At 38.3% G+C, this 27,948-nt stretch overlaps 1 protein-coding gene and 1 long non-coding RNA gene across 24 annotated transcripts in view; one reads left to right on the top strand and one right to left on the bottom strand.

Annotated features, from left to right (window-relative positions):
* The window catches only part of ADGRL3 (adhesion G protein-coupled receptor L3), a 573,686-nt gene that overhangs the window by 198,213 nt on the left and 347,525 nt on the right, over nucleotides 1-27,948 (top strand). For all 23 annotated transcript variants that reach the window (XM_087957273.1, XM_087957271.1, XM_087957269.1 and 20 more), the window contains 2 exons: nucleotides 502-636; nucleotides 20,413-20,656. In XM_087957273.1, coding sequence (XP_087813399.1) covers nucleotides 20,599-20,656 — 58 coding nt within the window. In that variant the 5' untranslated portion in view covers nucleotides 502-636; nucleotides 20,413-20,598. The remainder of the gene's footprint in view (nucleotides 1-501; nucleotides 637-20,412; nucleotides 20,657-27,948) is intronic.
* The window catches only part of LOC148132379 (uncharacterized), a 531,004-nt gene continuing 517,015 nt past the window's right edge, over nucleotides 13,960-27,948 (bottom strand). Inside the window, exon 2 of the long non-coding RNA XR_015747932.1 lies at nucleotides 13,960-13,997. This is a non-coding gene — a long non-coding RNA (uncharacterized LOC148132379). The remainder of the gene's footprint in view (nucleotides 13,998-27,948) is intronic.

Here is a 27,948-nt window from a genome sequence, read left to right as displayed (position 1 = left end):
TTTGAATGAAAGAAGAAGAAAAATGATGTCATTATGAGTTTTACTTCTGTTATGAACTGTTAAAGAAAGTGGAAGTGTCTAATCAGAGGTGGTTGCCTATTTATCTCCCCTTTCTTTTGCAGAAGGAATAACACAAAGCCAAACAAAGTTGCACCTAATTTTTATTTCAGAGGGTTCTCTGGTGGTAGGACTGAGAGATGGGGAATCTATATCTGGAAGGAAATCCAATTGTTTGTATATATAAGCCCTTTAATTAGAACTAAAAATGATTTCTATTAAAACAACAGCAAAAACAATTGTTGAGACAAGCTTCCATATGATTTCTAGGTAACATTTATCTTCCAATACCATGCATTTCATGAATGGAGTGAATAGGATATTTGGCCAAAATATCTGCATAATTAACTGCTTCTGTTGATTTTTGCTTTATTTTCTTCTAAAGAATTGTGGATTTAAATTGATAAGCAGGTGAGTAATTTTTGTTTTTATTGATTTTATTAGGAAATAGCTTACAGGTTGTCTAGATGTCTTCAAAAAGAGGAAAATCCAAAACTGAGAAGCAGTGTCCATCAAGGCACAGCGGTGGTGGCAGCAACGCTATCTTCTCTTTCATCTACCGACGAAGAAGATGAAAGGGTAATGTTTTATTTGAAATAAATGAATAAAAATATTATTGTAGATATAAAAGAATGGCAATTTGGAGGGATATGCTTTAAGTGTGTGCTGATTAATTCAAACCAGAATTAATAAATTAGAAAGTAGTAGCTCCCAATTAACGGACAAGCAATCACATACTGAAATGCTATAACAAATTTACAGAAAGCTAATCAAACGTTACGAACGAAGCTTACATACTTGGAAACACAATCATACAAAAACTTTGCTATGAGCTGCTATTCTACTCAGCCCTCATTCCATGAGAGCATCAGTGGTCCTCACTGAGTATATTCCCCTATGTGAGTACACTGCAAAAACACATAGGCTCATTTTTTCATCTTCATTCAGTATTATAGACAGAACCTTGGTTCCTGATGAGGTGTCACTTTATTATCAGATCTTCTTCTAGGTAAGAAGGTTGCTACTCTAATAGTTGTATCAATCACAGAGATAGTGATGAAGCGACCAACCTATACCTGCACTTCATTAAACAGTCATCCGTGAATCCACACAACTGACCCTTCTACCTTGCTTGATCTTAGATGATCTCACTATTCCTCAGATGTATTGTGTTGAACTTAGAAACTGAAAACATTCAGTGGGTGCTGCATCTAGGTCGCTTGGTATGTGTATAAGACAAGCAATTTTTAGACAGTTCTAATGGGCTCTGCAGAAATGTGTTGCCTATGTGAATGGAGTCATAGGTGATCATTCAAAGAACTGATAAATTGATAAATAAATAATCCTTCAAAAAGCTAAGAAGCAGCAGGAGCTGGGTTTAGTCAAATACTTTTTCTGACCACAGAAAGATTGTGCAGCATTGTTCCTTCCATTCCTAAAAGGTAGCCAAAGAAAGAAATGCTCAGTATCATATTAAATGTTCTATTTTCTACTTGCTGCCAGAATGTTGGTAAGGTATTCAAAAGCCTGAAGCCATAAAACATTTTTCTGGCTTTGATCCAGCTCCATTTCTTCATAAAACTTAGAAGTGTGTTGAAAAAAATGCTCAGCAGAAGTAGTGTTCAATGTTTTCTTTAATTAGATAGCTGGAGCAATCTCTAGGGAGAAGGAACATATTAATAGTTATCTGGATCAGAAAAAGTTGTTAATTTTTTTTAGGAGAGGGGTGGTTCACCCATTTCTACCGTCCCCCCCATCCCCCCTCTACTTTTGAACTATAACAATAATTACTCTTCTTTAAAACTTTATGAGCAGTTCAAAATTGTAAATGTTGGTGTTTTAAAAGGTTATTTTTTGTGATCATGATCTTTTTTAAAATAATTGTATGCTTTGAACATTGTCTTTTGATATTTTGCTTGTGTGTGTATGTATATGTGTATATATTATATGTATTTTTGTATGTGTGTATCTCTTGGAATTAATGTGTTTTTGAAAGTGTGACTTGGTACATTAGGGATCTACACAAAATATAATAACCTAGGGCTTTTTTGTTTTGTTTTTACTAACTTTTACAAGCTTAAGAATAATATGTTTTTTGCAAGAAAGAGTTTTGTATAATAAAGAGGGAAAATGACAATGTTAACAGACAATGGTTTGACTCAAACACACACACTATATTGGTGAGCCTTGAATCCTTATACAGAATGCCAAACTGAACTCCAACTTATGTTGACAGAATTAGAATAAAAGTGTCACATTCTGCTAACCCAAGAGGAAATAAAGTTAAGGCTCCCAGCTGGCCATGTTCAAGAAACTAAGAGGTGAGAAAATAAATGAAGGCAAATGTAATGTTAGTCTTCCCACCTCAAAAGAGTTTTGATAGGCAGAAGGTTTAGTGAGATGATAAAGGTCATTCTGAGAATCCATCACTCCGCTTAGCTCATCTTTTCAATCACCATGTATGGAACTAAAGTTGTCTGCAATGATATATAATTCCAGGATTACCCCAGAGACAACAGAAGAGCCATTTACTTGCAAAATACTTTGTAAGGCTCTTTTGAAGGTTCCTAATTTAACAGTGCTTTAAAGCAGGCCCTTGTTTTAATTCCAAGACCTGTTCCAATGAGGTGATTCAATGGAAACTTTGCCGAATTGAGAGAAACTTTCACCTCACGAGAAGTAGAGGAAGAAATAATGTTAAGAGAAATGGGACCATTCAGTTACAGTTACTTCTACTTTTATTTCCTCAAACACAAATAGCCTACATGGGCAATCCCAGAGCTATGGAAGAAGCTCTAAGGGTTTTGCACTCCAACAGGTGAATCAAAATGTTGTGACTTTCATGGGCTTCAGACTAATAATTTCAGAAGCTATGGGCAGGTCATAGTCTCAATTTGCTATTTGTTCTGAAAAGGAAATATCATATATGAAAGACATAGAAGTGGAAATCTTGCCATGAGTGGATCAATACTTGATAAGGATTTTATTATTGCAACATATTCTTTTTTATTCAGGTAAAGGCAAGATTAGATAAAGTAATCCCCAGAGCATGATAGATTATAAATAGTGTTGGGTGAAGTTTTGTTTTTTTAATCTGGCTGGCCATCCTGTCAACAGCTTGATGCTTAGGAGTTACCATGTTAAGTACCAGAAGACCTTGGTACCCAATTTATAAATAACAGAAGGTGTTTTGGGTACTTGACATGGTAATTTTTCCATTATCCCTTGAAGGGTGCTATATAAAATAATTGTGCATGATGAAGTGTAAGGGCAAGCTTAAGCAAGTGTCATGGATTTGACCCCGTGAGGCTCAGAGAGTGCTAACCTGATGGAGGCAACCTCAGCTGGGTCGATCAGACAAATGACAGGCTGAGGCTGAGCAAGGTGAGCTGCAGCTGCAGTGAGTTGGCCAGGAGGCTCCAGGGAAGGACCGGAAGCAGTTAGTCCCCATTAGTGACAAGGAGGAGATGGAGTCTACACCTCCACCCAATCCAAGAACATGTAGGGCAGAGAGGAGACAGGCACAATGCCGGTGAGCTAGGCTGCACATGAGGAGACAACCTCACCCTCTTGAAGGGCCGCACCAGCATCATCTACTTAATCCTGCCCTAAGGACTTGAGTGTTGGTGGAGCAACGTGCCCAGTTCTGTGCCTTTAGTGTTCATGCCATGCATCCTGACCCAATTGACTCATGGATTGTTTCCCTGGACTTCCTGTGTGTCTGTTAGACTCGTTTTAGCTGGGGACTCTTGCCGTGCTGAGCTCCGAACTGAACCTGCACAATGTAGGTGCTTTCTGAGGACCTGTTTTTTTTTGGGGGGGGGGGGTGTTGAATAAACACCTTTAGAATTCTCACTGTGTGTGTGTGTGTGCGCGCGCACACGTGCAAAAGATAGTGGGGAGCAGGACAGCACAGCAATCATGGTATAGATCCAAGACTGAATCTGATTAAGTGTGATCCAGGCAGAGGCATAAGATATCTTCCTTAATTAGAATGGCATAGTAGAGAAGCTGGGACTATTCCTTGATTCCATCCATGAAGAATCACCAAAAGAATCCAATGTTAGAATGTTAGATAATCAAAACAATGACTTCATTAGTTCCAGTAGCACTCAAATCCATTAGCTATGAAAAGTTTCAGAAATAAAATCTGTTCCGTTTGTACTGTTTTTATATTATTTAGTAGTTAATAAAATCTGTCTGAGCCTGTTAAATAGTTTATCTCCAAGGAATTAGAGAAGCTCTTGGATCTATCTGAACTGTTACTGGTACTTATAAATTGAACCCTTCCCCAAAACTTTATATAAAGAGCCTCCAAGACTCTGTGCTGCCAATGATCATCTGCTGTTATTTCTTGAAGACAAGCGATTCTTTCATGCTGCTTTAAAAAGAGGCAGTAGTGAAGCTATTGCTGAAGAGTCCACTTAGATCTACCTGCCAATTTGAAATATTTTTATATACGCAATGTGATAAAGAAAGTAGTGGCCTGCCATTCCCAATTTTTAGGTTAAGGAGTTGCACCTTCAGTTTGACATGTACAAATTCTGTGTGATATGCTGAAGCTCATAAAGCAACATTGGCCAGGATCATATTTCATTTTACTGTTTTAATTTAAATTATGTTATTATTTCCATATTTCTATAATAGTAAAATTAAAATTACCAGAAGCTTGAGCTGTTATTTTCATCAGTAGTGATATTGAATCTTTCCCTCTTTACCACCCTCCCTCTATCTCTTTTAGCTTATATCTCCCTCTACTGATAAAGAGAAAATAGTGCAGCGTTTGGGTTGTGTATGCGTGGTTGTTTTTTTTAAACAGATGGAAGTGGAACTTGAAGAGAGAGGTTAACAGAATAGCGCTACTTTTTTCTATGAGGCTTAAAGCACCCATGTTATCATTTAATTTCCTTCAAACATCACAATTCAAAAAATTGAACGATTTTATCTTATGCATTCTGAAGAGCTCAAGATCCTTACACCAAACCCCAACATGCTATGCTGTTTTTGCACTCTTGAATTGAATTAGTGGATTATCTAAATTATTTTCAACCTGGTTTTATATCTGGATTTACAATGGAGGAAGTCTAGTTGTTCTAATGGATGATATACAGTATATTGAGAGTTGAGAGAGGAAGTAGAAATGTGATCCTGTTAAATACTGCTGGATCCCTTTGGTTACCATTCAGTGTGATATTTCTTTGGAGGTCTTGCCATAGTAGAGGTTCAAATTGCCACATTGCAGTAATTCCTTTCATGTCTCTACTAGCAGAATTATGCTGGGTGTTTTTGATGCATTCCCTTGGGAAATACCCTGGAAAGTGTCTCCCATGTTGTTAGTAGATATGTGAAATAGTTGGAAGGGTTGTCATGAATGTGATGATGATAATCAGTGATGCTCATCTTTCCTGTGAGTTACTGAGGTTGAACGCCTCTGAATATCTCCTGCATGTGGGAGAATGAAGGTGGACAAATGTTAAAGGTGGACAAATGTGGTTTCAGATTCTGGGTACTGAAGGGTATGGAAGATATACCTGTTCATGTGGATTGCACTTCTTCTTAAGGATCAGGTTTGCAAAATGTAATGTTCTCCTAGAAAAAAAATGAAAAAAGAGACAAAGAGATCAAATTAGGAAGCCCAGATAATCACTTTGTAACTATCATCTTTGCAATGAACGTTGAACATGTGGTGAAGATTTTTCAAAGATTTTTAGTAAGATTTTTCCCCCAAAAACGTAATAGCTTATTTAGCAAGGCTGATTGTATTGGTTTCCTTTGAAAGTTGTATTCCTTATTTCCCCCCCCCCCCTATATTTCTTTCTCCAAATAAATCCCATTTTTATATCTAGAAATTTGGTTTGTAGGCTTAATATGAAAATTACTCAGTAACACTCCCCCACTGCCAGAATCCAAAACCAATTTGGGCTAAGGGGAAAGATTGGCCTAAAGTCACCCGACTGGCTCTATTCCTAAAGAAGGACTAGAAACTGGGTCTCATCTCTCCTAGCATTTAACTTCTTTCCCACAGTAGACCCATAAGTTATACCTATGGCAGAATTTATAAATAATGGGAAGTAGTTATACTTTATTTGCTTCGGTTAGATCAATTTATTTTGCTTCGCTGAGCAATGTATCTGGTTTTTGAACCCACAATTTGGAGAATTCAGAGAAACTAAAGCAAGTTTAGAGAATGACACAAGGATAATCCAGGGACTAATAATTTCATCCTATGCAGAGAAAATAAAGGGGAAATCGTGAGAAGATAAGACTGCAGGAGAATATGATATCACTCTTCAAATGCCTGATAAAATATCACATAGAAGAAAGTCAAAGCCTCTTCTGGCTCTGTGTAGACTGTAGGGTGTGGAATAATGGACTCAGGTTACAGAGGAACAGATTCCAATTGAATCTGGGGGGGAGAGAATAACTGTAACAGCAGTGCAACAGATGGCTTCCTCTTCACTATTCAAGTCGAGTCAGAACAACTGTTTGTCCTCAATACTTATATTTACATTCTTGCACTGAACAGAGAGTTGGATTTGATGGCTGGAATGGTCCCTTCCAGTGCTATGGTTCTGTAAGTTACTCAACAACACCAGTTTCTCCACCAATCCACTCAAAGCATGAGATCCATGAAGCTGCATGAAAATAAAAATTCAAGCATACATGTCTATTTTAGAAAACCACCATTGTTCTTCTGATGCTACTAAGAAGAGAAACAAATGAGTGAGATGGGTGGTCCCTAAATGTAAATGAATGAATAAACAAATGAATGAAAGAAACTGAAAACAGGCAATCGTAAACAGGCAATTTCCTATCATTATTCTAGTTTAATGAAAAGAAGGACTAGGGGTGACATGATAGCAGTGTTCCAATATCTCAGAGACTGCCACAAAGAAGAGAGAGTCACCCTATTCTCCAAAGCACCTGAAGGCAGGGCAAGAAGCAATGGATGAAAAATAATCAAGGAAAAAAGCAAAAGAGAAATTTCCTGGCAGTTATAACAGTTAATCAAACTTGCCACAGAAGTTGTGGATGCTCCAACATTGGAAGTTTTTAAGAAGAGTTTGGACAACCTTTTTCTGAAATGGTATAGGGTTTCCTGCCTGAGCAGAGAGCTGGACTAGAAGATCTCCAAAGTCCATCCCAACTCTATTATTCTGTTATCCTAACATCTGATGCAAGAATGTACTTGCACTTCTCTCCTTGTCAAAAAACCTTGCCAGGACTTGCCCAGCAGTTGCCAGAAGTCAACAATGATTTGAAGGCAGACACACAACACCAACAACCTCTACCAAAAAGAGGAGAATCACTCTATCTTTGTTCAGTGGAATACCCATGATGGAGATATTTTTTTTAAAAAAACCTTTTCACTATGTTGATGAGCTTTTGTGTAGTATATTTTATTGTTTCTTCATCTCTCAACCTTGTCTGGAGGACAAAGGAGTATTACTTGTATTAACTGAATGCCACTTCTCTGTCTTTTGTCTAAAATCAAGGGTAACTGAAATAAATACACATACTTCTGGGAGTTAATTCCACTGAATACATTGAGACTTATTTTTGAGTAAACCAAACAGTTTACTCAGTTTTTGCAATCATGAAGAACCTTATTCAAATCCAGGATTATACTGAAAGAATGAGGCCTTGGCAATTATTCTTGAAAAGGAAATTTAGAAGATAGTAGCAGTTATTTAAAGATGATAATTCTCTGTCTTGTCACTCCATTTTATCTTAATGCTTTTTCTAAAGCTTTGAAATTGCTGCCTTCGCATAGAGCATATAAAAGAAAAACATATAAGGTCTTTTCTAAATGATACTCCTATTGGATTTGCAGGATGAAAGCAGCAAATGAAAAGTAAATCTCCTTATGCCTTAACACACACCTGCTCATTACTCATTTAACAAAATATACTAATGTATATGTGATGTATAAGTTTGAATTGTTCTTCTGGGAAGAAGAGACGAATATTAGTTTATGGAATGCTATTTCTTTTTCCCATTCCATTATTCTTTCTTAAACTTCTAATTTTGCAGTTCACCATCACCTCCTCTGTTAAGAAAAGCAAGTGCTATTTTCATTGTAATTTATTTTTGTGTGTGTGCAGGGGGGGTGGCAACCAGTGGGGTACTTTTTTGGAATTTCTGTCTAATAAATCAATCCTTGTGGAGTAAACATTAAAAATCATGGCATTTATGCCTGAGAAAACAGGTTTGCATTACAACCTCCACTTACAGGTCTTGAAAAATATATTGGATTAAAGGTAAATATTTATCATGGACACATCACATATATCATACAATCATTCAATAAAGAAAAAAAATTGTTGACTTCTTTGTTAACATTAATGAGCAATACGTTGGATATTCAATGTATTTGCTAGTGATGCAAAAGAATTTCTAAATGGGAATGAAAGGAACTGAATTAAATACTTTTGAAAACTTGTGGATTGTATAGATCCAAATATTTAATATGCATAGTACATGGGACAAATTTAAGTATGTGAATGCAAGTCTTGGAAAAATACCTATTGCCTGAAGCAAACAACTTGCCAATCTGTCACTCAGTTTTCATAAGTGGCTATTGTAAAGTACTTCATTAGCAAGTATGCTAGTGTTAATTAGGCAAATAGGTGGGAATGAGTTTCATTTATAAATGTGTTATTGATTTCTGCCTTGTTTTTATCAGGTGCTCTCAGGCAAATGCAGCAAACTCTCTCTGTAACTTAAGAGTGGGATGATGAGGGCGGGAGATGGAGTGAAACAAAGAAAAAAAAATACTCCTAAGCAGTGGCAAAGGGCTTTTTGTATTTGCTTAACCAACCTTGTAATTTGCATTTGGGTTGCCATTTTATGATGCCTTTTCTTTTATATTTAGGAGGTAATGCTGAATCCTTAGTTGTTTTGAAATCTGAACTATACACATCTGACTTCTGCTCATTTCCTCAAAGGGTTTCATTTTCCTGTTTAAAAATATTTCTGCGATAAACATATGCTATGCTAATAATGACCTCCAACAAAATATGTCTATGACTTTATGTATAATTATTAGGAGTAAAGTAATTGAATTCTGCTGAAATTACTTCTGAATAAACTGCATAGGAGTGAACAATTGATACAGAAATAATTATTTTTGAATCATTACTTCCAGTGTGATAATGGTTATTCACTGTTACAATAAACATCATGAACATTATAATAAAAAAGTCATCATACTTATTTTGATACCGCTGTGGATTCTTTTCCTTCAAATGTCACATAAATTCAAATTATATCACGTATAATTAAAGAACTGTAGTTCACATAATATGGCATGTTCTAGTGTTATTATTTTGTCTTGACTTTATTTATGAATACATCTATTCATGGATTTTTATTCTGCTCTTTATAATATAATGTGTGAAGTCCTCAAATATTATATACTGTGACTTGTTGAATAAACCATGGCTTAATGCAACACGTGAATTTAGACATTCCTTTGCTTTATATATCAATATTTCATTTTCTTTTCTGGCACCAATTTTATATGTAGAAGGTGGTTTAGGCACTCAGCCACACAGAGATAATATTCCTAGATACTGCTATGTACCTGCCAATCTCTAGACATTGGAAGTGCAAGAGATCATCCTGCTCAATTCTGGGAATGATGGGAGCCAATCAAAAACTACTAGTGGGCATCAGGATGCTTCCCTGTGGAAGGGGGAAATACAGTGCCAAGAGGAAAATGACCACATCTCCTTCCCCATTTCAAGGCCAACCCTCCTGTTTGCATGAGATCCACTCACCCAATGCAGTCAGTGAGTAGTAGTGTGGTCGCGAGCAATCAAGCGAGATCTTGATTGACTCAAGGAGTGGCCTGGAGCTTGGTGAGAGGCCTGGAATTTTCAGGCACTTGCAAGGACTGTCATTATTATTTTAAAGTAAGAGATTGTGGAAGATAAGGGGGAAGATAACAAAGATGTTTAATGTAGACCCTTAGAGAGAAAGAAATGAATGTTGACCAAAATAAAGGTATAATTGTAAATAAAAATAGAATTATAAGAAATAGATTTATAGCAAAAAAAAGAAGGAAAGTCAGAAATTAAATGCTTACCTATACTATTTTAGTTTTTTCTTTCTTTTTTTTAGTATTTATAATAGTATAGTGGGGATTTTGGCACTAAATTCAAAAATGTACACTTTTTTATATTACAAAAATGTTACTTTTCCCCAACCCTAGGAAGAAGGCAATAGCAAATCACTTACCAAGAAAACTGCAGGGACTTGTCCAAGCAATCTCCGAGAATCAGACACAACTTAATGTAAAGGAACAAAAACAATGGGAAGAATATTTAAGAAAATAGTAGGGGGGGGGGGGGGGGGGGGGGGGGGGGGGGGGGGGGGGGGGGGGGGGGGGGGGGGGGGGGGGGGGGGTTTTTTTTTGGGGGGGGGGGGGGGGGGGGGGGGGTTTTTTTTTTTTTTTTTTTTTTTTTTTTTTTTTTTTTTTTTTTTTTTTTTTTATTTAATTTTTTTTTTTTTTTTTAGGGGGGATTAAAATTAATGTATAGGATAAGAACTGTGGGATGTACAGAATATAGAAGGTTAAGCTCAAACTTTCTGGTGTTTTAAAATATTTTTTTTATTTTAGACTTAAGCAATAAATAATATCAATTTTGGGAGACAAAAGCCTGTTCTGTGTGCATCTGCTGTGTTAGTTGCAAAGAATACTAGACAATATCACTGTTCCAGTAGTATTTTGGATGCCGATAGATTTGGAGGCAATAGGTATAACACTTTACACTGCATTTAAAATTCAAGGAAATTCAGTGATTAAGAGTGCTGGACTAAAATTGATTACACCCAGAATCAAGTCCTCACTCAGCCATGATAAGTACTGGCTGACCTACTGATTACAGTCTCTCAGCCTATCCTAATTAAAATTAAAACAAAAATTGAAGAGGATAAAATAGAGAAAATCATGTATGTTATTCTGAACAATAGAAAAGGCAAAGTGAGTATCAGTGAACAGTAGTAGTCTCCTCCTGCTCTGAAAGTTTCTAACTTATGGTCTATATCAGGAGTGTCAAACTCAATTTCATTGAGGGCCGCATCAGGGTTGTATTTGGGGCTGAGGGTCACTCATTAAGGCTCCGTTTTCAGCCACAATGGCTCTCCCGGGCTCTGTTTTCGGATGTGATGGCCTCCTGCAGGCATCTGCCAACAAAAATGGAGCTTGGGGAGGCTGCGCACAGCCCATCCAGGCTCTGTTTGGGCCATGACAGCCTCTTACAGCCCGCTGTCAGCAAAAACAGCTTGGGAGGGCCATGTCGCAAGAAACTGTTTCATTGGCAGAGGCACCACGGGCTGGTCCTTTGCTGTTTCCAGGGCGGGCCTGTGGGTCAGATCTAAGCACACCATGGGCCAGATCCAGCCTCTGGGCCTTTACTTTGACACCTCTGGTCTATATAATATGACCATTGTGATTTATCTGAACAAATTTTAATATGGATATGGTTAAAAAAGAAATAAACATACAATTATTAGAAAATAAAACAGAATATATACACATTCTCCCATGAGCTGTTCAGAGCATCCAGAAGTGGGAGGTGCTTCAGTCTCTTCTAGAAAGGCTGGGCTTAGAACTCCAGGACACTCCTTCTCCTCCACGGGACACCTCCCCAGCGTCCCCCGGTTTTAGCTCAGCCTTCGTGGTAAGAGGTTGTGCACTCCCTGACTGGAACGGTTTTCTGATTCAGCTAATCAAAATTCAGGTTTGCTCTTGGGTTAAATCGGCTTGTAAATTTTTCCCCAATTAATTTGGCGATTTCAAGGCTTGTGGCTCTATTAGGTCACCCCCCCGATCAGTTTGAGAGCGGTTTCTTTGTGGCTGGCGGAGCCTGCCACTCCGCAGGCATCCTGAGACGGCTGCTTCAGGCAATTAGCTTATCTAATCCCGATTGTCTTATCTCTGCAATCTTGGTGGAGCGCAACTTCTCCTTGCCGTTTCGACTGACAGAATCATTTATCTCAGGGGTCCCCAACCGCCGGTCCGCGGACCGGTACCGGGCCAGCGGAACAAGCCTTACCGGGCCGCTGGTTGCTGGCGCCGCCATCTTTTTGGTAAAAAGCAATTTTTGTCAAAAAGATGGCGGCGCCAGCGCTGGTGAGCTTTCCGGTGAAAGCCTTTCTACCGAAAAGCTCACCAGAAGCGCGCTCACCATTTTTGGCGAAAAATCACTTCGTGACGTCACCGGAAGTGATTTTCGTCAAAAGATGGCGGCGCCAGCTGACGCCGAACCGGCGCGGCGCCCAGCTGACGCTTAACCGGCCGCGTCGAAAAGGTTGGGGATCCCTGATTTATCTGACAATTTAGAGAGTCAGCAGCAGCGGCTCATTAAACTGCTCAGGCAATTAACACCGGAGATTCTGCTTTCCCACCATTTTCAACGGCTGGCTTCAAGTTCACGCCTAAATATCACAGGCGCCATTCCCTGCTTGGTTTCCCTTCTTGGGGACCAGGACAGGTACCTTCCCACTCCACTTCCCTGGCATTATTTCTCTTTTATCTTGCTGGCGTTGGATAAGCAGGCTAGTCCTTAAACAGGAATTTTTTTCTTTTTGCAATTGCTTTTGGATCATTACATTGGAGTGAAGCCGCAAGTGCCATTTCAAACAGCGGGATGTTTTTGACAGGAAAGGATCCATCCAGCCCTGTATAGCTGGTTTCCCTTGTTGGGGACCAGGGATCCAGAATATTTCTTGCTTGGAGCGCTTGGGGGTTTCCCTTGTTGGGGACCCTTAGATACTGTTTCCCATATACACAGTTTTACATGTAGATATAGGCAGAAGTTTAAAGTCTATCTTGAACCTCCTGGAAAGTTCTGTCCAAATCCTTCTGGTGGTATAGGGCAGTGATTACCAACCAGTGAGCTGGGGACCACTGGTGGTCCGCGAGAAAATTTTGGTGGTCCACAGAGAAATGTCACCCCCAAAGCAACCCCCCAAGGCAATTAATCCAGGTTGCGCAGGAACACAAGGCTGCGCTGCCCACATGGCCCATGGGAACACAAGGCTTGTGTTGCTTGCATTGTGAACAACACGAGGTAGTGAGGGGAGAGGGAAAGGGTACTTGCCCCATGTGCCCCACACACCTGACCTGGCCACCGGGCTGCTTCTTTTCACTTCTTTCTTCTGTTTTTGGCTGCATGCAAGGAAAGCAGCAAAAAATTCTTTCTCTCCCCCAAACTCCACCAGAAATGAGTCTTTGGGACCCTGCAAGGCATCCTGCTCCAAGACACAGCAAAGACTCATTTCTGGTGGAATTTGGAGCAGAGAAAGAAAGACTTCTGCTGCTTCTGCTCTTTCCTTGCATGAAGCCAAAAGTGTCTGTCTGTCTGTCTGTCTCTCTGTCTGTCTCTCTCTCTCTTTCTCTCTCTCTCGTTCAGTGTTCTTTTGAAACCGTCAAACAGAGGGCGAAGGAGGGGAGGGCTTGTCCACACAACTCTAAAGCATTGCTGCTTTGAAAGAATCCCATGGGACAGCTCTCTTGGGGCCTTATGACATACAAGGTATTTCATGTGGGGTTTGTTTCAGGGAATTATACTGTCTGATACCCCACAACAGAATGGCCCTGGAAGGGGGTGCCTAGGCACTGTGATGACCCAGGGTGGGGATACAAAATAAACACAGTCACAAAAACCCGGTGAAGTCCTTTTTATTCCTTCACTTTGCTTCCAAGCTCCAAATATTTTTGACAGAAGACAAAAAAACTCCCACACAAGCAGTTACAAGAAGGAAGGAACACAAACCAGGCAAGATAAGGACTGGAGGACATACACAGATAACAGAATACACACTGGGAAGGATGCCAAACTCAGAGAAGAACCATAAACTAGAGATATTTCCACGCTTTGTTTCCAGCGCTCGCCCGTATGCATGTCTGTCCTCTTATTCAGTTGTCACAGCTGCAGCCCATGAAGAGGATCAAGGCCCTCTCCTCCACAGTAGACCACATCTCTCCCTTATCCTCTCCTCCCTGCATGCCCTAGGCTGGAGAGGGGATAGGCCTGGGTCCTCCTCTAACTGCCCAGCCGGCCTCTGCCCTTCCCCAGCCGCCTCCACAACCTCTGGAGCTGCACTTCCACTCCCTGACGGCTGTTCCTCCTCTCCCTCAGAGTCAGTCTCCACCAGGGGCATGACAGGCACCACATAGAAGAGAGTATGTCTGCACCAGGCTGAAGTTGCCAGTGTCAGGGCATAACAGGGGGAAAGATTTCTCACACTGAGACAGAGTAAAGGGTGTCCAGTCCTAATCAGATGCCCCTGGTGTCCAATCTGTCAACTATAAAACCTGTATACAAAATCCTCTTTAGTTTTGGGAGTGTGGCTCAAGTCTCATGATTTAATTGGAATAACTGCCGGAAACCTGACACAATCTTTAATGTGTAGGCATAGAAACAAATATTACTTTCAATTAATCTTCTGGCCAGATAAGTATGTAGATGTTTTCAGACTTTTCAAAGGTTTAATTAACTTATGAATAAGTGAATAAGTGGGCTTCATTATTTTTGATATCTCCTTTTCAGTTTTTGCACTTCTACAGTTTTTCAATACCAGTGTGATCTGCCTATACACAAGATACAGTATATTATCCCTAGAATGAAAGCATAGGTTTATTATTACTTCAAAGGATGGTTTACTATCACTTTGCTATGGATTATAACAGTAGAGGTTTAAAAGTAAAATAAAAAGAATAAAAAGAGTAGGTAGACTTAACTTCAAGGATTATTAAAACTACATTGGAGACAACTTGGAGACAACTAAAATGACTTTTTCAGAGGTTTACATAAAATAAAATGTACAGGACCAAAATAAAACCTACACTGGGAATGGCTGATTATGAGGGAAAGCATAGAACTACTAGGCATTTGAAACTAGCTGGCATTACTTGCAGAGAGCAGGTATTTAGACCAAGATTTGGGTTGGAATATATGTTGCAAATTGGAACAAGTTGGAAGCTCACTTTGACACAGGGCTTATTCCAAAGTGAAGTTTATACATCTTAACTAAATCATACTGGAAAATTGCAAAAGAGTAGATTTTTTTAAAAAAAAATTATCTTAAAGTACAGAAGGTGTAATAAATTCATATGGAACAATACAGACTGCCCAATTTTTAAAAAAATAAAGGTAATGTTTTAAAGTTTTTCCAAATGTGATGGGCAAGAAAGATTACCCAATAGAGATTTCTCTATTGTTTGTTGGTTATTCTTGGCAAATGTTGTTTGAAGTGTCTCTTGGAAGATACTGGGTTATAAAACAATTGGTGAATTGGTCTTGTAGCTTTATGATAAAAGTTAATTACATTTCCTAAGAAATTACATTTCTTAAGAAATACACAGGAAGCAAATATTGACATTTTAGGATGATTCCCAAAAGCCTAAAGCAGATTCAGCAACTATTTTAACATTTAAATAGTCCCCCAAATTTCCCATTGGCTCTCAACGTTTTATTTTGCTTATTGTAAGCATGTGATTTTTCCCAGATATTATGATTAAAAATCTGATAATAACCATGGACATTATAATATTGCCATGATTAATATGTGCACGGCCCATTTATTTCTTTATGCAAGTTATTAAAAAAATTATAGCTTCCTTTTCTGATTTTTCTTCTCAGGAAATTTGGATGTAAAGTCATCAAATAACATTTCTCCTCAGAAGATCCCATTATGTAAAGAGATCAGATAATAGATGAGAATCTTGGCTGCAGTGCTGGAGACTATAATTTATTTTTAATCAAGGATAGTGTGCAGACAGCTTTTTTTCACAGTTTAAAATGGACCAAATTAGAAAAAGGTGAAAAGCTATTCCAACATTTGGAAAAACTTTAATCAGTTCCTTATTGTAAATTGTCTTCCTATTATGTGTGGTCTTAAAACTATCCCATTGATCTGCATCATATTTAGGAAGAAAATGAAAAGTTTCCATTCTCATGAAAGAAATTTGAAGCTCTGTTGAATTAGAGATGTTGGATCAACATTTCTTTCTTATAGGATCATCAGTTTGGGAAACCTGGGCCAGTCTTGCCCGGAAAACAGATAGTTTCACGACTTAAAGTTTTTCTAACCTAATGTTATACATTTCCATCCTGAACATGTCTCTTCTACTTAGCCTGCAGTGATATTTTCTATCTGGGAAAATTGATTTGTGTCTCTGCTGTTGATCCTTTATCTGAATATGAGATTCCCACATGGGGAATAATTTTCTTTGCTTTTTCGTCATTTTTTTTCAAAGCTATTACAGATATTATGAACAAAAGTGACAAGAGAAGAAAGCAATTCTTTTCTTGACATAACATCAAGGCCTAGTTTTTGTAGGATTTATTATGCTGTCACAGCCAAATTTGTGTAGGACTTTATGCTAGAATATTGTCATAATAGTAATTTCAAATGTTTCAGAGCTATTTTTTTAATTAAAGTGTCTGCTTCTAACTACACAAATTCTCTTTCCTTTGGAATCTTTTACAACCTTCATTGAGGATTCCAAAGTCATAAGAGAATACTTGTGTGCCACATTTTCAATCGAGCCAGCTTGATTATGACACATTTTTGAAAGTGATCTGTAGGGTATTTTTAAAAAACATCGACTACCAAGGGTCGAATATAGTTCTGAATTACAGTCCACTGTGCATAGGTGCTGAATAAAAAGTAAATAAAGGCTTAGGAGGAGAGCAATTTGGTATAGTGGTTAAAGCACCAGTCTAGAAACTGAGGCACTTAGTTCTCATTGCACCTTAGGTACAAAGCCAGCTGGGTGACCTTTAGCCAGCCATAGGAAGCAGGTAAGGGCAAACAGCGTCCCAAGAATGCAGTCACCAGGGAGTGACTTGGTTGTTTTTTCATGCTGTGTTTGTTGTTTTTGATTAAGATGATGATGTTTTATTGCCCATTCATTTATCGTGCCTGTCCTTTGAAATTATTGAAATCAAGTACATATTTTTGAAGAATGCTAGCAATACTTTCACACAGGCTTATTCTGTGTGCTTGTCAATTATCAAAAGCCACCAAAACATCGTGGTTTTATGTCTTCATTGAGGCAGTGTTGAAAAATGATACATCAGTGTTCTATACAAAAATGACAGGTATAATAAAGTCAACAAAAGGAGAAAAACACTGCAGTTTTCAAATTTTCTGAAAATTGGTACCCCCACAAGGGAGGCAAATAACAAACATACATTATGGACCAAAACAGCCCTATACAAACTTGAGTGTGATGTCATGATGAAAGTACAGAATGGCACAGACATCATGTCATGGCATATATTCTAACATCACTGAGACTAGCTGCAGATGCCTAAGACCGGAAGGGTTTTCGTGCAAATCTATTTCCCCATTACTCAATGAATTTATCTCATATCTATGAATAAAAATATGAAACATGGCATTTAAGTTCTATATTGTCAAACTGGGCAACAAATCTGACAAATCCAAAATAACTTTTATTGTAGGATTTTAATAAAAGATTGGAAGTCTTTCTGGAAGAAGTTTTGTTACAGCAATAATGTACTTCAAAAGATTTCTAATAACTTATTTCCTTGTACATCTCTTTAATTTTCACTTAATGTACCTGCATAGTTTTCCTATGCAGTAAAATGGCAGTAATAACATTTTTATTGTGACTGTTTTTTTCTCCATAATTTTCAAAATCTTCCAATAAATTATTGACTTATTGAAATAATTATGTAAAAACCTTCCATCCACAAAAGCACATTTCATCATTATGAATGAGTGAAAGTATTTCAACAGTACTTCATGTCGAAAATAGAAAGGCACTTCTGATTATGTGATCTCACCATTACCTAGTAGAAGATACCAGTTGTAATATTGAAAGATGAAATGATTGTGATTCCATGATGCAAACTCCACCCCTTTGATACTTACATTATAACATTGTGCACATAGACGGTGCATTCAGAAAGTACTCAGACCCCCTTCACTGTTGTCAATTTTTTAATGCTGCAGCCTGGTTCTACAGTTGTTGAAGTTCATTTTTTTTCTCATTCTCTACACCTATTACTTCATAATGACAAAGCAAAAACAAAATTTTAGAAATGTCTGTAAATTTATTAAAAAGAAAAAACTGAAATATCACATTGGTATAAGCTAGGGCTCTAGCTGGGCTACTCTAGGGCATTCACAAAGTTGTCCCTAAGTCACTGCTGTGTTGTTTTGGCTGTGTGCTTAGGATCGTCATGTTGGAAAGTGAACCTTCTACCCAGTCTGACAACATGAGCACTGTGGAACAGGTATTCATTGAGGATATCCCTGCACTTTGCTCCATTCAGCTTTCCCTCAACCCTGACCTGTCCCCCAGTCCCTGTTACCGAAAAACACTTCCAGAGCATGATGCTTCATTGTTGGGATGATATTGGGCTGGCTTCCTCCAGACATAATGCTTAGAATTGAAGCCAGATAGTTCAATCTTGGTTTCATCAGACCAGAGAATCTTGTTCCTCACAGTCTTGAGAGTCCTTCAGGAGCTTTTTTGCAAACTTCAAGTGGACTTTCATGTGTTTTGCACTGAGAAGAGGCTTCCATCTAGCCAGTCTGCCATAAAGCCCAAATCGGTGGATGGCTGCAGTGATGGTTGTCCTTGTGGAACTCTGTCCCATCTCCACACAGGATCTCTGGAACTCCGTGTTTTTAAAAACTCAGGATTTTAGTCACCTTTCTTGCTAAGGCCCCTACTCCCCCAATTGCTTCTTCCATTTGAGAATTATGGAGGCCACTGTGCTCTTAGGAACCTTCAGTGCAGCAGGAATTTTATTATAGCCTTCCCCAGATCTGTGCCTTGCAATTCCTTTGACCTTACGGCTTTTGTTCTGCTACAGATGCACTGCCAGCTATGAGGCCTTCTATAGAGAGGTGTGTGCCTTTCCAAATTATGTCCAATCAATTTAATTTACTGCAGGTGGACTCCAGTCAAGGTATAGAAGCATGACAGCACTGGTCAAGAGAAATGGGAGGCACCTGAGCTAAATTTCAGGTGTTGTTGAAAAGAGTCTGAATACTTATGACAAAGTGATATTTCTTTTTTTCCTTTTTAATGAATTTACATACATTTCTTGTTTCACTTTGTTATTATGGGGTACTGAGTGTAGAGAGAGAAATGAGGTAAAAATGAATTTCAACAATTGCAGAATCAAGCAGCAGCATAACAAAATTGACAGAAGTGAAGGAGGTCTGAATACTTTCTGAATGCACTGTACATAAGGGGTGGAACATCTCAATGCTCACTTGATCTTTCTGATGAAGTCATCCTGCTGCCAATAACCTCTGCCTGGATTTATAATGGCATATGCCATAATAGTTGAATAAAAAAAGAACCTAAAATAAATTTGTACTTATTTGATTGATTATAACAGCTGTCTGAGAGACAATGAAATAAAGAGATGCAGAATAAAGAAGATAGAAACAAAAGTACTGCTTCAATCTGATGACTGTTTAAAAATGGACATTTAATATTGGTCCATACTGATAGAGTTTTGAATTGACTGTTTAAAGATTCCCCCTAAGGCTTATTTCATTAGGATAATATATTGATAGTTGCTAAGAATCTGAACTTATCTCAAGATATTAATATAATCACTTCAGAAAGTGATTTACATATACCTAAATTAATTACTCCCTCACCCTATTCCCAACTACTTATTCTCTCTCATTTCTGGCTGTTCTCAAATCTCTTTCAGCCAAAGAGCTATGGTAATTCAAACAAATCGCATGTATTTCAACCCATCATGTCAAGATTCTCTGGAACATAAAGTGTATTCATATATATCAAGGGTGTCAAACTCAAGGCCCATGGGCCAGATCTGGACTGGCCCATGGTATCTCTGCTAGAAAAATAGAGCACTGGGTGGCGTGTCCTGTTTTGGCTGACAGAGTGCTGCAGGAGGCCCTCCAGGACAAAAATGGGGTGCAGGGGGATATGTACAGGTCTTCCACGCCCCATTTGGACTGACAGAGTGCTGCAGGAGGCATCCGTCCCTTCTGCTGTCCATCCCATCCCCGGCCAGCCCATGGAAGACAGCTACAGTGCTGATATGGCGCTCAAAGACATCCAGTTTGACACGCCTGATATATATGATGAAAGCAACACAATACTGTTTGACCTTGTCGTGTTTCTTGTTTTGATTATCCAAACAAAATAATGACAAAATGTCCAAATGTGCCATTGACTTTTTGATACAGTTTTATGTCAAATGTTTCAGTGGTTATGTTGAGCTGAATAGCAACAGTTTACTTTGCCGTTTACTATGTTGAGCTGAGTATCAACAATTTACTTTTTAAATTAATTGTAACTTTTATTTTTATTTCTAGGTTTTGAGTTTTGGACATTTGTCGAAGGTGTTGGTTTTAGAGCTAGTTTATTCTGTCCTACGCCTGCTTCACTGAATTGCGATTAAAGTGAATATCCCTGAGAGGATTACCATCAGAGACAAATCTTTATATTTTTCTTCTGAAAACTTCCACTGTTGAAGTAACCTTATATTTTGGGCCACAGTCATGTGGTCATCACAGTTGCTGCTGTTCTTCACAATTCTCTTAGTATCCACAGTCCATGGTAAGTACATAAAATAATGTTGGTTTTAATCATATGAAGTGTTTCCTGGGACTGAAAATTTCCAGCACCTTCCAATTTGCAATTAGTGGAAAAGAGTTTGTTACCATTTTCTTAAAAATAATGGGGGAAATAAAAATGTATTTCTTAAAAATAAAGGGAGGAAACTTTTTCAGATAATTTTCTTTAATTTTGTTAAGCATATCTTTCTAACCTGTTATTCTGTTAATCTAATCTAGATATACTATATTGCTTGATAACAGCAAGTGTTCTTTTCTGAAACATTATGGAGGATTTTTTATTTCTACTAAAAAAGAGATGGAGGAACAACTGATGTTTATGCAATGTTAATTGTGATCAGAGCAGATTTAATAACTTAAATCAAGGAGTACCCAAGGCTGTCAATCCCACTCTTTGAGGAGATGGATATTCCTTTTGAAATAGTCAGGATACTTATCTTTGAATAATTTTTTTTCTACTGAACATCTACTGTGCTTCTGTTGTGCTTAAGTCTTGCCTTATTTCCCAGGGAAACTGATTACCATTGGGAATATATCAATTGTACTCACTAGTAAAATGGAGGCAAGGCCAAAATGGAGGCAATAATAGATGAATTTAGAACTTATTTATTTATGAATTTAGAATGTATTTAAAACTACAGCAAATGTAGATTTAATTAGATCTTATTTTATCCTTGTCTTCCTTGATAAGAGTTACAAATGTTAAAAATAGTGAGCCAGAAACCAGCAAGCTAGGAGGAACTGTTATATAATTTTTGAGAAAATATCTCTGACCTTCAAGGCCATGATAATGGAAAAGTGACCATTGCATTGAAAGGCAGGAGGGAAAGGTGTAAAATTTAAACCTTGGAGAAAACATATGTACTGAGGTTTCCGTGTTTGGATATTTTGTGTGTATAAGGTTTGTACTTTATCTGCAGTAAATCTGATTGTGCCACATCTGTGAATTTCATGGTGCCTGGAAAGACCAGATTTATTACCATGCTTGCATGAAGTCTGAAAGCAAAACTTTACTACCTATGTTTTCAGTGTAACAAAAGAGCCCGTGCCTTGAACCAATTTGTGATACAGATAGATCAGTTTACTCCAAAATTAACTCGGTAAGTACTAGGTAGAACAAAACTGATCACTATCATAAAGTCCCATAACAATTTTGGCCCAAAGTCTGGCACTCGTTGCTAGAGCAGCTGCAGCAGCCACAAACCTTCATTACTGCATAACTATCTTGTTGCCTGAGGATTAATATTAATGATCTAGTCAAGTAAGTGACCACCAACTGTGAAATCCTTCACTTCCAATAAGGTGAGCACACAGTGCAATATTACTGACTTTCAGCTGTTAGTTTAGGATGTTGCCTGGCATGAGAAAGAGGCTTCATTTACTAGCTTGAACAGGAACTGTCAGATGTAATAATGAAGAAACCCATTCAGCGGATATCCTCAACTTCTGATATCTCTTATGTGAGGATGTAGGAAGAGGGAAGAACAAAAGTGAATAGTGGTTTCTTTCCTTCCTCTTTCTATTCTGCCAGTTTCTTAAGTCATCCATTGGTACCCACACTTGATTTAATGCAGGCCAGTGGTGGTATGGGACCTGTTCAGACCGGTTCAGCTGAACCATAGTTTAAAAAAAAAAAAAAAGCCTCTCACGAAGAGCTGAGAGAAGAAAGAAGAGAAATGCAGGATCGGCCCTCCCAGCTGCCCCTGTGCTTTTCTCTTCTTTGTCCTCTCGGCTGATTGGCACTACAGGTCTCAGCTGGTGTGGGGAAAGCTGCACATGATATTAGGTGCACGTGCACTCGATCATCGAACCGATAGTGGAACAGATAGGATCCCACTGCTGACGCAGATTGGTTGGTTATCAATGGAGGACTTAAAATATTTGTGGAGGTTTTTTTGCAATGAGGTACCCTAAAATGTTCCATATCGGGATTGTCAGAAAAAGTGTCACTCAAAAATGAGTCTTAACTTTAAGGGGCACTCAGAAATCAAATGTATTCTAGATACTATAGGAACTATAGTCAGATATTTAGGCATTTATGTTACTCTTCAAACTCAGGCAGAAATATGGTTGCAAACTCTAATAGACTCTGGCACGACATATAACTTAATTAGCATGTAACCTAAAATATTTTTGCCCTATGCCCTGTCTTCCATCTTTGTTCTGCTCCTGGAAAATTTTGGACGTTTTCCTGAGATATGGTCCACCTCGTGAGACTACTGGAAGGGAGACTTTTTCCTTATCTCAACAGATCTGTATACGACAACACTAGGACCATTATGTTGTGATGGAATGTGCACCTGCAGGAACAATGGGGGAGACTTTGGCAACACAGAACCTTCCCAGAAAGAGGTCCAGATTAAGAAACTGCACAGTCTGTAGCTGGATGAGGAAGGGGAGAAGAGGTTCAGGGTAGCCACAGGCTAGAATCTCTCAGGATATATTTGGTGGGCAAGACAGTTATAGCTTTAGTTTGGCAAGATTCTGGACATTGGATGTAAGCAAATAAAGGATTGGACTCAACTGGATCTTGCTATCTTGTCTCTGGGCTTGCACATGACATATGTTAAGGCTTGGACTGATACTGTATCCAGGTTTGGGGAGTGGGACTTCATTTGATCAAACTGGAAGAAATATAAAGAAAGGCAACAAGGGAGTTATACTATGTTGGAATGAAAGTTGGAATAAGTTGTATCTTTCATACCTTGGCCATTGCTGACAGCTGGTTCTCTGAAAACAAGCCTGTTCATATGATATACACAATTAGGTCAAGAGGATTTCCACCCGGCTGAGTCAAGGATATTACCTATAACCTGAAAATTAATCCCAGGTAGCTGATTAGAGCTAAATTAAATCTCCTTGGTTAATGATACAAATAGGGCTGAGCTGTTTAATAAAGTGTTAACATTTGTTTCCCTACTTCTAAAGGAAAGCTCCAGACAAGGCAGAACTGCTAGGTCCTCTATCACTTTTTCACTTGGTATCCACTGAATGCAGATGGAAAAGGAGCCAAAAGGGGGTATATATGCTACCAACCAACTTCATCCACAATGCTGCTAATCCCAATCCAGTTGCCAGAAGTTGTTGGATTTCTATTATTTTTCTTCATTTGCTGCCACCCCAAAAGTCAAGATTTGGCAGCTGTTCAGCTTCCATTGTGATGGCTGGGAGGACTTTGCTCCCTTGCAATTAAATGTTATCAATGGATAGGCCTAAGGGAATGGTTGACTCAGTCAGATCATGTTATTCCAATCAAGTCACAGTTTCTTCAGGGGAAAAGAACATCTAAACTGGATGGCCTAAAGCAACAATGTTAGTTAATTCACTGTGTCAGTATCAGTATATTTCAACCATCACTTTAGAATGGATAAGTGAACATCATTTGAACATGGGTAGAGTGCACTATGTGTGGCCTTTGGGCTTTGTAATGTGTATTAGTCAGTTTTCATTGACTTTAATTCCTGCATTTTACTTGTCTTCTCTGAAAAATGTGTTAGCCCTAAAACGAGGAACTTGTAGAATGTTTTCCCCTTTTCAGGAAATTACTTGGTCATTTTAAAGGGGAAAAAAGTATGATCTGTTTTAATTTTTTTCCAAGTTGACTCATTAAAGCAACTGCATCTTTAAAGCAAGCTGTTACAGTAAAACCATGAAAACCGACCAGGATACTTTAAAATGACGAATTCCCATATCTTTGTGTTTTGATCCTGTCTTTTAAATGATCTGCAAAACATTCAAGTCCTATTATTAGCCATCTCACTGACACACACACACAATATTTTGGATTTCTTGGTGCTGTTCATTTGCATGAATATTATCTCTTCTACATATATTTAAATTCAGCATGATTAAAGGGCAATCATGTTGAATTTAAATACCCTTAGAATTCTATGAGTATAATGTTCTGTATTTTTGGTGTCTTGAAATAAATGTGAATAAATAAATAGTTGATACAGTGTTGATGAGAAAGTAACAGAAATGTCTTTGGACAGAGTGGCTCAATGGCTTACAGAAACAGATGAGCACTGCCCCATATAGTTGGCAGCGATGACTAGCAGAGTAAAATATGCAGGGACTCCTTTACCTTTTTTTTATCCTTGAAATAAAACTGACCTGTTTTTATGGTAGCAATCAAAATTTAAACTAATCTGTTTTTTTAGGATCAATTCTGAAGTTACTTTTTATTGTTTTTCTTTTGTATTGTGGTTGTGTGCTTGTCTGCTTGCACAAAAATGCACAAGGAAATGATGACATTCAGGTGGATCTGTAGATCAGAGGTCTCCAAACTTGGCAGCGTTAAGACTTGTGGACTTCAACTCCCAGAATATGGGAGTTGAAGTCCAAAAGTCTTAAAGTTGCCAAGTTTGAGGACCCCTGCTGTAGATACTTCAGCCACAATCATATAACTGAATCTTCCCTTTCTCCTGCTTGTTCTGCTGCCACCATCCATTCTCTTCCAGAACCAATCCTTCTCTGGATTGGTTTACTTTTCAAGCAGTTGAGTAGTAAATGTCCCTTGACTTTTCCGAGGTGCTTAGCTTAATGGAGATGAAGAGTATTCCAAATAAGGATGAAACCAGTCACACGGTGCCTCCTGGCGGTCAAAGTAACAGAATGAATGGGTTGATTCAGTAAATAAATTCAAGCCTTTTATTATGGATAACAAGATTAGGCAATTAATGTGAGTGAAAGTCAAAGGGAGAAATGAAAACAAAAAGAAAAATGGCAAAACTAACTTGAAGAGATTTGTCTCAACTGACTGCTTTCCAGACAAGATTATATATATATATAGAGAGAGAACAAGAACAGAGAGAAATAGGAAAACAAATGCAAATAAAGAAATCAGTACAACTCAGATGATTTTTCAATATACATACTCAAAATTAAATATCTCATAGCCTTAGAGTCAGTTTTTTACTTGCTTATTATTCTATCTCCAATCCAGCATTTTTGGATTCAGGTTTCTTCCTTACCTAGCATTTATTTTTATGTAGAAGAAATATTTCTTCCTTTTAGGACAAAAAAAAATTGAAAACAAAGACAAAACACAGCTGCTATATTCTTTCTTTTTTTGAGTTCATCTGATAAAAGAGTTTTCTTGATGCTGATCGATTTTTCAGAACTTGATTTTCCAGGCTCTGATGATCAATGCCCAGTATCGGTATTGACAGTTTTAGATTGGGCTGACAGATTCAGATGTAAACTTTCCTTTAACTTTTACTCTTTTCTGTCTTGAACTTCTTGGGATGTGATTTCTTCCAATTTACAATTACATAAACAATAAAAGGACTGCTATAGGAAGAAAATATGTATATGTACTTGTGGAATGGTAACAGAAAATTAATACTGATTATCAGTACTGGAATTGATGATGTCCCTAGTAGGTAATGAAATATCTGCAAGCAAACAACCAAGCTTTCAGAGCACCAAAAACTCCATAGTTCAACCTTGAGCTACAGATGTTATCTTCTACTGGAACTAATGTCAAAATCTATATTTGCTCAATCTGATTAAATATAAGATTCAAACATGTGAGGGAATGACTTTATGTGAGAACTCTTTGAGGCAATCCAAACAAGAAACCAAAACGATGAATACTAATTCTACCCTTATTATGAGGTTCCAATCACAAAATATTGCCTCAAAGATGTCCTCCCTTCCCTTCCCCAAAAACTGGGGGAGAGGGTTGTTTCTCTTTTGAGGTCCTTTCCACAGCCCTGTTCCTTTTGCAGGATGAGGTATTTTTTGTCTGACCATTGTCTAGGCTGTAGTTCTTCCTCCTCCTGTTTCCCAAGGTTATTTTCACAGCCCATTAATTTTGCTTCTCTGTTCATAATAACACACATTAATTTTTAAAGCCATGTCCCCTAACTGGTTTAGGAATTTAGCACTGGAGGAAGGCACAGGATTTCAAAAGGAAAAACGGGAGTTTGTGCTGGGTACAGAATCTTTAAATGTATAATATATTTTAAATAGCTCTTCATTTTAGAGAAAACAGCTGTAGCATTTGAAGAATAGATCTCGGAAATATGAAAGGGGGGAGGTTTCTACTCCATTCTATGTAGAACTCCTAAAAATGTACACCCCTCCCATCCCATATTAGACAGGAAGAAAGGTGCAGCTGCAACTAATGAATGTACCTGAGTTTGGCCTCCTATACCAGGTGTGTATTTTGGTTTCTTTTTCTAACTTCTTCCTTTAAAAAAACTGTGTTCATTTTATCACAGATATTTTCATTGGCAAAAGGCATATTAAAAATTATCACCATAGAAACACTGCACACTTGTTTCTAGCAAAACAGGTCTGAATTCAAGATTATAGTTTAGATAAACATTGAACACTGAGTGAAACAATACTATCAATGGGAATGCATATTAATTAATGTTCTGTGCTCAGATAATATCTAAAGAATTCATACTATTTAATGGTCTATGTGGGACACACAGAAACAGTGCAGTTGTATATTTATGATAATGTCTGACGTAAGTATATACTGTAGGTAGTAGTACTTGCATAATATCACTTACAGGTTGACATTTAACCCCCAATGCCCATTCCCATCTCCAAGCAGACATGCATTAGTATAACTCCCATGTATCCATTCCTTTTGTTCCTTTGAAATAATTGCTATATTCCAATTATGGGAATCTTCCTACCAGAGTTCTGTTATATTTATTAAATCAAATTTGCATTTCTCTACTATGAATTTGAACACATGTTGTTTATTTCTTTGAGATTTAATGTGCAAGTAACAAATAGCTTCTATAGCAGGGGTGTCAAATTAGATTTCTTTGAGGGCCAGATCAGCATTGTAAATCTCCAAAGGCCGGCAGGGGGACAGCGGGGGGATGGGATAGATGCCTTCTGCAGCACTCTGCTGGCCAAAAAGGGATGTGGGATGACCATGCTGCCCCCATGACCTGTTTTTGGCCTAGATGGCCTCTTGCAGCACTTAGCTGGGCAAAACGGTGCGTGCAGAGGCCTCCGCACAGCCTGTTTTTGGCTGGCAGAGTGCTGTTGAAGGCTGGGGAGGTAGAAAACAGGCCATGCAGGGGCTTCGTGGGACCTTCACATAACCCATTTTTGGGCGGTAGAGAAGGCCAAAAATGGGCTGCAGGGGCCCACATGGGCCCCCCTGAGGCCCATTTTGGCTGTCAGAGGCACCACAGGCCAATCCATTCATATTTCCAGGCCAGTCCCGTGGGCCAGATTTAAGCACCCCGCAGGCCAGATCCAGCCTGTGGGCGTTCAGTTTGACACCCCTGTTGTATAGAA

The sequence above is a fragment of the Notechis scutatus genome, chromosome 2 (genome assembly GCF_049901735.1).
Source record: "Notechis scutatus isolate UNSWTSFEM ecotype Mainland chromosome 2, rNotScu1.2, whole genome shotgun sequence".
Taxonomy (NCBI): domain Eukaryota; kingdom Metazoa; phylum Chordata; class Lepidosauria; order Squamata; family Elapidae; genus Notechis; species Notechis scutatus.
The sequence above is the reverse complement of the archived record's forward strand: the minus strand, read 5'-3'. Positions and strand labels throughout refer to the sequence as shown.